Source organism: Haliaeetus leucocephalus, unplaced genomic scaffold (assembly GCF_000737465.1).
Source record: "Haliaeetus leucocephalus isolate CR32 unplaced genomic scaffold, Haliaeetus_leucocephalus-4.0 Scaffold228, whole genome shotgun sequence".
NCBI lineage: Eukaryota > Metazoa > Chordata > Aves > Accipitriformes > Accipitridae > Haliaeetus > Haliaeetus leucocephalus.
This window is the reverse complement of record NW_010972664.1, coordinates 22982574-22995235: the sequence shown is the minus strand read 5'-3', so window position 1 is coordinate 22995235 and position 12662 is coordinate 22982574. Positions and strand designations below refer to the sequence as shown.

The 12662-nt window shown below is 39.7% G+C and overlaps 1 protein-coding gene across 2 annotated transcripts in view; it reads left to right on the top strand.

Annotated features, from left to right (window-relative positions):
• Window positions 1-12662, top strand: part of MAN1A2 (mannosidase, alpha, class 1A, member 2) — a 141032-nt gene that overhangs the window by 57177 nt on the left and 71193 nt on the right. For both annotated transcript variants that reach the window (XM_010567515.1, XM_010567516.1), the window contains exons 4-5: window positions 6572-6690; window positions 9131-9211. In XM_010567515.1, the coding sequence (XP_010565817.1) occupies window positions 6572-6690; window positions 9131-9211 (200 nt within the window). The remainder of the gene's footprint in view (window positions 1-6571; window positions 6691-9130; window positions 9212-12662) is intronic.

Here is a 12662-nt window from a genome sequence, read left to right as displayed (position 1 = left end):
CAGTAAATGATGTCTGTCCAGGGCCCTGAAAAAACCAAGAACTGGGTATGAGTGGCTGAGACAATACTATTTCTGGCACATGAAGTCTGTTTGTATCTGATGGTTCTGTCCTTCAGTATGATCATCCCATTGGCTGTTTCGAGAGTGAGAGCCATTTCCTTACATCCACATCTCTGGTCTCTACACATAACTAACTATACATTCCAGCTTTCTAATGCTTATGAAGAGAAGTTGGCTTTCTAGAGTATAAAATAACTTATTTCTATAGCAGGGATGTCTTGACACAGAGGTACTTGCTATTTGTATGATACGGAGCCAGTTGTCTTCAGTAACAGCCCAAATGCTTTTACTATATCCAACTGCTTGTTTTTCCTCAAGCAGTCTTGCCAGTTCCTATAGCTTTCATCAAAGCATAGCTGCTGGTGGTATCCGCAGGCTGACCTTGTCAACAAGAACAAGAGTCTCTATTAGATGCCTCTGTTTTTTTCACTGGTTTAGTAAATGTTAAAACCCTACCTCAATTGTAGTTCCTTAACTGATGAGCATCCCACTTCTGGGTCTTCCGTTTGCTATCTTTTCTGCTTAATAAATAAAACATTTCCATTACAGTCACTGCATAAGGTAGAAGGGTAAGAATGGTTACATGCACCTATTAGGCCTATTGTATATGACTTTCCTTGGAGGCAAAGTGGCCTCATGGTAATTTTTCCACTTAAGCTGCTTTCCTTGACTTTGTAGCAGCCCTGCTCTGACCTAGTGCGCATTTTGATAATGAGAGAGCCACTTGATCTGCATTTCCTTCAGGTTTGTCACTCCTCTAACTGGTCTCTGGATAGATGCCAAGTGTGTTGTAAGACACTAGCACACTTCTAACACAAGAGTGTTAGAGCACAGACGGACAGAGGGTGAAAGGGAGAGAAGGGAAATTCTCTCCCCAGCGAGGCAGGGGAGAGAATAGGAAGAGCAAAAGCAAGAGAACCCATGGGTTGAGATACAGATAGTTTAATAAGTGAAGGAAGGGGGGGGGGGGGGGGGAGTAATGCAAAGACAATCACTCACCACCTCCCACAAGCTGACCGAAGCCCAGCTGGTCCCCAAGGAATGGCTACCTGCCAGATTACCCCCCCCCCCCCAGCTTTTATCACTGAGCATGGTATTATATGATATGGAATATGCTTTTGGTCAGTTGGGGTCAGCTGTCATGACTGTGTCCCCTCCCAGCCTCTTGCCCACCCCTGGCTTATTCACTGGCAAAGGATTGGAGGCGAACAAAAAAGAGAAAGCCTTGATGCTGTGCAAGCACTGCTTGGTAACAGCCAAAACTCTGGTGTGTTATCAACGCTGTTCCAGTCACAAATCCAAACCTCAGCACCATACAGGCTGCCGTGAAGACAACTAACTCCATCCCAGCCAGGCCCAGTATACCTGCTCAGCCCTCAGCTCAGGCTAACGAAAGCCCCCATGGAAGTGTTTTTCGGAAGAAGTAATGAGATTTGCATGTGGTGTGTCCCTGTTGAAGAAAGGAGTAGGTACAGGTGTTGTGTCAAATAATCAAAGTGTCTGTGAAGCACCTATTTGATGATTACTTTTCAACTTGGAGTGCATGACTTCAGTTTGCTGGTGTAGAGTTTTAATGTGTCATCTTGTTCCTTATTTACATACCGTGTCTGTGTCTCCAATTTTCATAGTCTTCTCTGATCATAATTGATCTAGGCTAGTTCGCATATTTTCTCCAGTACCTCACTGCTCATAGTCTCCTCTGCTTCCACATAATAAATACACTAAGCAACCCTGTAGCTGGTATCAGACTTTCTAAATCTCTATACTTATCCTTATGATATGATGAAAGTGGGCTATTTATTTTCTCCATATTCCTTTTGTCATGGAACACATGACAACGATCTGTCTCCCTGTACTTTGATAGTCTCTTGTGAGACTTCAAAATGGTATAAATAAACCAGTTCTTCATCTAGTGCTTCAGCATACTGAAAGAATTTTAGATAGGAAGACCATTTTTCTTTTAATGGCCCTGCTGTTTACACTTAGTCATGTGATTTGCTAGATATTTCAGACTGTAGATTTATGTGCTATCAACTGAAGGAATTACTTGTCTAATCTCAGGAAACTGAAGTCTACCTAAATATAAATCTGACTTACTATTTTGCAGTCCGTTTGAATAGTACTCTTGCTTAATGAGAGTGTGCATGTTTTTGTTAATAGTTCAGCTATTTCACTGCTAAATTCCTTCCATTAACTCATGATGGATGTTCTGTTTTATTTAGAAGAATGAGCATTGCATTAATTAGGCAAACTTCACTAAATTTGGAGCTCAGTCAACTAGAACTATAATTATATGGAGAGGAAACTTCCTAATCTGACATTTGTAGAACTGAGCCCTTTTGGAATCAGTTATTATCTTATGCAACATGACCAACCCAGCCTTTGTATTGAACAGAGGCAGACCCTGGGAGGAGTGCCTTCAGCTAGGAGAAGTGTTATTTTCTATTATAATTTAATTGTTTTATAGCCTTTTTCCACCACAATGAGACATCTGCTCTCTCTGTATCCAGAGCAATAATAGATCAGACTGGTTGAGGTGGTAGTAAGCAGTGTATACTCCTCTAAACTATTATCTCATTGTTTAGAGTTACTTTATTACTTTTCAAAAGACACCTTCTGCAGTTTAATTCTAGGAAGACTATCCTCATGTCCTTTAAGGCAAAATTTATGGATCTTAGCATGGTTATGAAAGGGAAAAAACCCCATACTCTATTATGAATGGAAAATTATTTCTCTTTGTGACTTCAGACTGAATGGTTTGTATCAACATCAGGACGGGGCAAGTACAGCTGCCTATCCATTGTAGTCTGTTTTCTCTATAGCAGCACCACGTGTGACGCTCGTGCAGAGTCCAGTGATCTTTGAATACTTGCTGTTTCTTCCTGCTTTAGATTTCAGCTGATGCCTTGCTGGTAATGCAGTGCATTTTACGATGGAGGAAGACAGCTATGACAACATCAGTGCCTGTTCTGGTTAGGTTGTGGACCTCAGCAGATACAGAAGAATTCGGCGGAAGCTGTTAGTTAGGAACAAATGAAGAATGATGTCCTCGCCACATAGTCCTCCCAGAAAGAAGCTGAGAGCAATTCATTAATTTTACTCTCTAACCCAACCTAGCGTAGCCCACAAATGGTTTTAAGTTGCACCTACCTCGTGACATGGGGCAGCCAAGGTGTTACATTAAGTGTATTGTCCTTTGTGTTGCCTTATGTCCAGCTCTACCCTCTAGTCTTGCAGGTGCAAGACTTCTGGGGATGAACTCTGCATTTTGGACTCTTCTCCCTCAATGCGCACAAGGAAGGAATTAGCTTGCTTTGTGCTGCCTGATTGACACTAAAGGAAGAAGACTGGGTAGACAGTCTTGCAAAATACTGACTTGTTATCTCTTGACCTTTTGGAAATGTGTTTGGCCAAAAAGGTTTAAAAAAGAAAGATTGTTCTTCTGAGTCTTCCTCAAGGAAGAAGTGCTGGTGTGCAGTTTGGATTAGTTACCATATGTTTAAGAAGAAAAGGGAAAAAGAAAAAATTGTTTGAAATAGCCTACTTATGAATAAGAAAGAAGAAAAATGAATAATTTATTATGGGTTGGGATACAAATGCTATCCTTAGGAGATCATGGCAAGAAATAGTTGAGCTCTCACATGGAGTCTAGAAAATATAACCATAGTCATCTGCATCTTGGAAACAGGCACCCATCACTGCTCAGGGAAGAGGCATGTGTGAGCAGAAGGGGCTTTGCTCAGTAGTGTTTTGTTGGACATCTGCGGGTCTAGGAAAGGTAGACAAAAAAGTGAGAGAAAGGGGCAAAAAGGCAGCCGGAGGGAGAGCTTGAACAAGCTATTGGAGTGTGGCCCAGACAAAAGCTCCAAGTATGTACTTAAGCCTTTAATTGACTCTTAGGGGCAAAAAATGCTGAGCAAGTCTGTTTTGCTCTATTGGACTGCATTTATTTCTGTGGCTGCAAACAACGCTGGAGGATCTTATGTGACACAGGTGGTCAGTCAATGCCTGTTGGGGACTACTGGTTTAGGTGAGACTTCTATATACGGGGTTGAGGGCTCCCTTTTAACACTGTGAGGATGAAAGCAAATTTCTTGTCTGTATTTGGTGAAGTCGTATTGATCAGTTGCTACGGGATGCATTAAGAAACCATGGACACTTTTGATCAATTCCGGAGAGAGGTCTCTTCCAGCAGTTCTGGCCTTTCTGTTCTCCATCTCTTTCTGGATGCATCTATTGGATTCCTCAGATGGCAAAAATAATCATGGGCTTTTGCATTTCTGTGGCCCTTCTTTCATGGTTCTGTGCAGAGAACTCCATGAAAAAGGTTTTTTAAATTTATATATTTGAAGATATTTTCTGGAGGGCTGGAAAGCAGATATTCTCGTGCCCAACATATTGCTGTCCTCTCTTGTGGACACTTGAAGGTACTTCTGAGATCTAGAGAACGGTGGTTGATTGTACAGAGGTGTCTGAACTTTTTTTCTGGGGTTGGGGGCAACAACGACACACCAGTCCATTCCCATGCAATGGATTCTTCTCACCCCATGCCAATTGTAGAATATGAGAGCTTACTGATGTGGTTATGGTTGTGTTTAAGTTAGAAGGTTTTTATTTTTTGAAACTGTTACAAGAGGAGCTTTCAGGATTTCCCAAGGCTGTGTATCCCAATTTGTTCAAACACCTTGTGTGTTTCAAAATTTTATCAATGTGGTTTAAATAAAGGAACAGAAATTACTTTGAGTGCCATAGCAGTATAACACATTCCAACTTTGTTAAAAATACCTTGTCAGCTAATACTGAAATTAGTCCTTGTGTCGTGGTCTGATTTGCATATTTTTGAAGTGATAAATTAGATAACTATCACATTATGCTTATGAGAAGGTGCAAAGTTAAGTGCATGCTGTAGCTCTACTCAAAGCAAATTCCACTTCAGCACAAGCAATGGAATTTGTCATTTGGCTGAAGGCATTAAACCTTACAGTACTTATGCACCACAGTGAATTCATTTCCTGAGAGTTATAGGTATGCCTGGTGGCCAATTTGTCAAAGGATATGTCTTTCAATTAATCTTGTGAAAGGTAGTGTGTCCCGATCTGTACTTGAATGTTTGTAACAAACACCACCAACTTTAGGCTTTCCGTATCTAGTTTAAATTAATCAAAACAGATGCATAGCTGTTTTTGAAGAAATTAGTTGATTACTTTGTCATAGAAACTGTTGTGTTTATTTTTTTTTATTTGGGGAAAGAAATCCCTGAAAATGGAGTTAAGCTTGCATGTAAGTATCAGTCATTTAGGTGCGTAAAAGAAATACAGTGGGGGTGATGGCTTTATTCAGTTATTGTTATGCTTGAGGGGAAAAAAAAAAATCTCTATGCATATAAAAATCATAAATAAATGAATGGAAACAACCAAGCAGGAACACTGTGCTGTAGAGATTCCATTGTGGATGAAAAGCACATTAAAAATAAATAAAATTGGCTTGTTAGGAGACTACTGTCATTAAATTGCTAATCATATAGTTACTGTACTGTTTTATAGAATACTGGTATGAACAGTGAAATGTGGCTACTTTCTTAATGTGTAGGAAGGTTTTATACACTCCATGAAAAATAAACAAACCCATGGTAATTTTTGCTTTCCTCCAGAAGCAAAGACCTCTGCCTAGTAAGGGCAACAGCGTAAGCTGGGATGGCCTAAGGAGGTCAAGGCTAACATGGGCAGTGGCTCACCACCTCTTCACCCTGCCTACCTTGTACAAGCCCATGAGTCACTCATCAATCAATTCTAAATTGCTGCTGTTTCAAGTGAATGGTATTTTAGGGTAAAGCACCATTGATTTTTATTTGGCTTTAAATGCTCCACTTTAAATGGTGACAATTGAGGAATCCATTAGCAGCTCATAGTGTGGGTCCCTACAGGGAGCGAGGAGAACATCTCGGGGCTGCGGCTTCATCAGTCAAGCCAAGCCAGGGCATCCCTGCTCTCAGGGACTAGGTAGCTCCATAATTGCAAAACTTTGAACGTTTCAGTAGTAAATGTTGGGAAATGCAAGGCATTACTGCAAGTACCGATTGCTTTATCTTGCACATGTTTTGTTTGGGGTTTTTTTTGACGCTTCTGTCCTAGAATTCCTGATAGCTTTTTGAAGCTGAATGTCTTCCTGCCTTTTTTTTTGTGTCAAACTACAATTGCTCATGTTTGGGTTAGGAAAGCAGATGAGAACGTGGCGTGGGTTTTTTGTGGTTTTTTGTGTGGGTTTTTTTCCCCTATCTTTAGTCTTCTTTTCTCCCCAGAAGCCAAACTGTGCCAGAGGACTGATGCTTTGAAAGAGAAGTGTGATCCTCTTGCATAGCTGCTATTCCTTGCTCACTTTGACTATTCTTTGTGCTGTTATCTTTGTAGTAACTTTGCTTTGCTACTGCTTGGGTTATTTTCTCATGCTCGTGATGCTTAAGAAAGGTGATGAAATAATAACTTGTAATAGAAATCCTTCTTTTTGCGCGTAGGAAACTCACAAATGGGTGCTACCATAGTAGATGCATTGGATACTCTTTATATCATGGGGCTTCATGATGAATTCAGAGAAGGACAAGAGTGGATTGACAAAAATCTTGATTTCAGCGTGGTGAGTAGAGCTTGCCCTAATATTTCTCTAGTCCTTTTCAGAGTGTTCCTCTTGGGGGGAGACAGAAGAGGTCTTTCAGCTGGAACTTAAAAAACTTAGGATTCAAAGTATCAGATGTAAGCTTTAGTTAAGTTCTCTGTGTTTGCAGCTTTATTTGGTGGGGGGGGGGGAACGAAAAACTACCCATACCCTTTCCCACTTTAATTACAAGTAAAGATACAGCTATATGTTGTATTTTCAAAGGACAAATTATAACTGGATAATGGAAGAAAGGGAGGGTGGTCAGTGAGAACCGACAGGGCATCAGAAATGAAGGCAGAAAGATGAGGCTTTACTAGCTGATAGTAGTTGGAAATAACTGAGCTGTGGAAGACAATTTCCCCCCAAACCATGGTGTGTAAATTACTGAACACAATCTCTTCTTCTTCCATGTGCTTAAGATGTTTTAACATGAAGAATGTCACTTGAGTCATCTTATTTTGCCTACAGGTTCTGAAGCTATCACAAGAATTTCCCAGTTGGTCATATAGTATCTGACATTCTTCATGTGTGCAGAGTTTGGAAGTGTTAAATGGAAGAAATGGCTCTTTAATACTTATTGATTAGTGTTCTTATTACTAATTTTAGCACTGCCACAGCCTCTGTGACGGAAATTTTATTTCAATCCTTGGACTTGCCCTACAGTTCCAAAAATAATTTTTCATTCAGTAATGCACAAAATGAAATGTAGGTGTATATAGTCAGAATTGAGCAGATGCTGACTGTTGTTTTTATATTATATCCTACATTTCAGACATTATTTAGTTTTTTCCTTTTGTTTTATACATTGACTGTCTGGCAAACATTAAAGAAATTCTACTCTGCTTTTTTCAGTTAGTGCCAGATAATGAATCAGTCTAAAACTGAAGACCCTAAATATATCGGAGACAGTGTAGACATAATGGTGCCATTATGAGGGTGAACTAAATTACTTCCATAACTTTTGTCTGATCTGAGGCAATCTCAATATAAATTTGCAGAATTAAACTAGGATTTGGGTGGAAGAAATCTACATGACCCACTGGGGTTCAATTACAGCTTCCTATGTATCAAAAAACATTTCTGAAGGTTAGTAAGTTGCCTTATATATACACACCAGACTTGAGTAATTTCCTTATATGTCTTGAAGTTTATAAATAAATAAGTACATAAATTTGTTCCTCTTGGATTCTATTACTGGGAAATAGAAATCATTGGTTTCATTCTACACTGTACCATTGCTTGTGTGATTCATGACTTTAATATGTATTAAGTGGAATCATATGCTACATTATTGATATTTTTCTTTTATCACCAGTATGTGAATAAAAATACATCTTTTACTAAAAACCTACATTTGGGAGTAGTTCAGACTTTAGACTTTTAATCATTAGTGGTATTTGAGGAAATCTTTAAAGGTTTCACATAATCTTTCTGAAATAAATAATACGTGCAAAATGCATTTATTTTGGATACAAGCAAGATGCATGATACAACCACAGGTGCCGTAGAAATAGTGTGAAAGAAAGACATACCTATAAATATAATTTCAACTCTGTGCTAATTGGTGGGACAACTTGTACAGTGTACATTGTAGTGATTTTTCTGGATAAAAAGAAAAGTCTCCCTTATCTCAAAATCTTTTAATAATAAAATACGTTTCTGTGGCTGATGGGTTGAATGAAGAGAAGTTTATGAGGGAGAGGCAGATGGGGTGTGTGCAGGCAAAGGAGTGAATGGGGCACAGAGGGAGGCAGAAAGATGTTAAAACTACCTAGTTCCTCTTAATTTTTCAGTGGGTTAAATGAGTCAAAAGATACTGGTGAATTTAGCCCAAGGATATTAATGTGGAGGAAGGCAGTAAAATGGTTTATTCTCTTGAGTTTCTCAGTGGTCTTGCAGTACTTGTTGTCGTAACATTAAATACATAAAGGCTATTCCTAGACAGAGACTATGTTAAACTGGAGCTCTGAATTTGCAATTGCACATTGGTAATTCAAGTTAAGAAAGCACATTACAGGAATTCTCTAATTATTATTCTAGTTTATCCTGTAAACCCAGAAGGTATGGTGTTATGCTTAAATGTAAGAGAAAAGATGCTGAATTATGGAAATGTACAGTCCTTGCCTTCTTTCCCACCATCCCCAAACAACTTTAATCATATTATCACCACAAAATGCAATTAGAGAGCAGGAGAAAAACTAATTTGATTTTTAAATATCAGTTGAAGCTATAACTAGAATTATCACTTGGTGTCGTGAAGATGTGCACAGGAATTTCAGTATGGATCTAGACACTGAAACAGTACAAACCCTTGCACGTGGATTGGTTTAGGGTATGTACTTGCCTCTGCCTTGGTGATTTTTTTTTTCTTCTTTGATTAGGGAGTTGGTTACTTATTTACACTTTCTTTCTGTTCTAGAATTCCGAAGTGTCTGTTTTTGAGGTCAATATTCGCTTCATTGGCGGTCTTCTAGCAGCATACTACCTTTCAGGACAAGAGGTAAGGAGACTGGAAGGTGTCTGTGAAATTTAATGTATTCTTGCAGATGTTGCATATGAAGAATTTTCTAGAATCTGGGTTTCTCAGTAGTTTTCAAAGTAATTTTACAGCAGTAAGTTGTCTAAAATAACCATATTCTTAGAGTATGGAATCTTTAAAGCTGGTTTCTGTACAGGTCTCAGCCAATTTAGGACTCTTTGTTAGAGCTTTGAAATGCTTCTTTTATTAAGGTGTTTTCAAAAGATATCCATTCAAGTAAACATCAGCCTGAAATGTCAAGTGACTAGCTTCTCATGCCAAAAATAACTTGGTTTGATATTCTGTAACTCCATGAAGGTAGAAATAATAGTATTGTCACTTGTCCTGCAAGGCCATAGGTTTGCTTCACAAAAGCACTACACAATCTTCTTACCATTTTCTCAGTGACAAACTGAGAAATGTCAAGCCAATTTTGTCCCACTTTTGAAACTTCTATTAAAAAAGATCGGAGACTTACACTTCTGAGCACTTATGCAAAGACATGCTTAGATTGAAAGGATGCATATACCCAAAGACTTGCAACCGTGGACTTCTTTGGTCTAGCAGTAACATTGCTGTGACCTCTTCACATACTTTAACAAGGCTGGAGCCTGACCCAACCTACAGATTAAGTCATAGCTCTTCTCGTGTCTTGTCAGCTACCTGTCTTTTGATCTATTGCCTCTGTCTTTGATTTGCTTGGTTTTACCCTGTATTTTTCATGGTCCTTCTGTAGCCCCATACCTAAAACAGTAGGCTTTCAGCCATACTTCATGGCTTGAGGTTTGATACACTTTCAGGTGTCCCTATGTATCTTCCCCCTTTTTTTTAGGGGAGCACTACATACATATCAACAAGTTCTCGAGGATTTTAAGCCTGCAGTCTTAAAAATAACCAGGAGAAAGCCCCGTATTTTTTGGCTCTTGAGGTCTTTGGCATCATCCTGGGATCTGTGAATTTTCTCTTGTAAGTGTGTCTTCTCTTTACAAGAAGAGCTTAGTGGCAAAGCAAAAATCCAGTGCGTATCTTGAAAGAAATTGCTAGTTTATTTTTCATCATGTACTACTGCTTCACCTTCTCCACTGTCTGGTCTCCAAGCCCCCTGTCTGAAGAGGGATCAGCTGCAAGCAGTCCTTTCGGCTACAGTGATTCATGTGTCCATTATAGGAGACCCAGAGGAAAGGAGAAACACATAATTTTGGCCCTCTCTTTCCTTTGTAGCAACTGAAGAGCTGGTCTTGCGTTCATGGCAGTGAGCCTTTCTCTGCCTCCAGAATCTGTCATGCTTAGATTTTCCATTGGTTTCCTCCGCAGCTCAGTAAGGATTTTACCCTGAGGGAGTGATCATATTCCCCAGTGTTACAAGTCAGCCTTTTAAATTGGTTGCTGTGGCACCTCTTCAGGAAGACGGCCTTTGTAGAAGCTATCACTTGTGTTAGAGTAGTGGTAAAATTCAAGCTCTGTTAGTTTACACTTTTGTCCTAACAAAAGACAACATAAAAATCATTGAATGATCAACCCAAATATTAACGTGAGGCAGCTTCTGAATTTCATCTAGGTCAGCATTATTACCTGACCAGTTTTCTTTTGAAGGCCCCCAGAACAGAAGCTTTCTTTTGCTGTCTGGCATAAGCAAGGAAAAATGCTTGTGTTTTTATTTCTGCAGCAAAGAAGTTTCACGGAGAGCAGTCTGAGGTGCATGTGCTTTTCAGCTTGTGCCAAGCAGCAGCTGAAGTAGCTAAGCTGGAATGTTAGGAGTAGTCATGGAAGTTCCTACTGTAGTGCAAGTGACCTCAGCAGCATGTTGAAGGATGCTTCCTTTCCAGAAATCTGTATTTCTGTTGCTTGGAGCTCAGATCACATTAAGTACTGTGGGATCACTGAAGCCTTCAAGCATTGAGTGGAGCAGTCCCACATCACCTTTTCAGTTAGGAACATTGATTCTGTCTCTGGATAACTTACTCAAACTGGAGCGTGCTCTTTGGAGTCATCTACCATGAACGTGAAAAACATCAGAGTAAAGATCACGCATCGGTAGCTGGATTGTTTGTATAGACCAATACCACACTTGTGCACAAGCCCCTTAACAAGAACTTTTTTGCCCCAGTATGCAGATGGATGTGCCAAAGACTGCCAGAACGCATGCTTTGCCTGCATTTGTGAAGCTGAGTATTCCTTTTCAGTTGCTTCTAACTGCTTGGTAGAGTTAGAACAAGCTCCTTTGCTTAAGCAGTTTTCATCAACACATTTTGTTTCTTTCCTTCTTAGAAAGCTTTTACCTTCTTTCCTTCCTAAATTTTGGCCACTGGGCTGACCTTTTTGTTTTTAAAAATATTTTTATGGCATCAGTCTCTCCAATGGACTTTAAATGCTTCATGACTTGTGGTAGAAGAGTATTCCTCTCAAGTGTTCATATGTATTATCTTTATTTTCCAAAAGAAGAACTCCTAAAAAAAAGTGCCCAGACTGCATTTCTTTCAAAAGAATGTGGCGGATAGGACTGCTTCTGGTACCTGAGACAATACTTCATTCGCCAAGTTGGATGGCTTCTCTGCAATTTGTCAGTGTGGATAAGACAAGCCAGGGAACTTGAGGCTTTTCAGTAATTGAGCCCAGAAGAGAGACCTGCCTCCGAGAACCCTTTGGAGTTGGAAACAGGTTGGTTTGAGACGTGATGTCCAATGTGGTCTTCTCCCTTCTGTTCCCAAGAAGGGAAGGTATGCCTTAGCTCAGGATTGGGGCATGCTTAATTTCATTTTTTACTGCATTCAGACATGTGAGGAGACACTTAGCCGCTGCTAAGATAGGCAAGCTTGATCCCAACTGTCTGGATGTTTTGCCTGATCAGGTTGTGAACATGCACATGGGCTTATGCCTCTAAGGGAGTCTCTATCTACTGGTAGGTATCCTTCCTTTGTCCATCAAGCTATCGTTTACTTGCTCATATTCCCTTCCCTCACCTTCTTGATCTTCCAATCCCCATCTCCCTTCCTCCAAGCCTCTACTCCTGTAAGACTGTTGCTAGATACTGGTTTAGAAGGTTTTCATACTAATTTCCATACTTCTGCATGTCTTTTTGTTTGATGTATTGAAAAACAGATCCAGTGCAATGAACAGGCTGCTCGGAATTAATTCTGGTTTTCCCCTTTTAATTTATGCAAATTCTGTTTAGGTCCACAACAAGAGTTACTGCTGTTTGGTGACAGTTCTAAAAGACATTCTTATTTCATTTTGACTCCTATCACTTAGTGCTGTGAAAGACGTTATAGCAACAACCATAAAAGAAAGTGTCCAAGACTCAGCATCACCTGTGGAAGTTCAGTCATTTTTAAGTGGCCACATTTGGAGAATTTGATAGTTAGCATGGTTTATCTATATGCTTTTGCCCTTTGTATGGAGAGGATAATTGTGCGTGATAGGATTTTGTCTGATT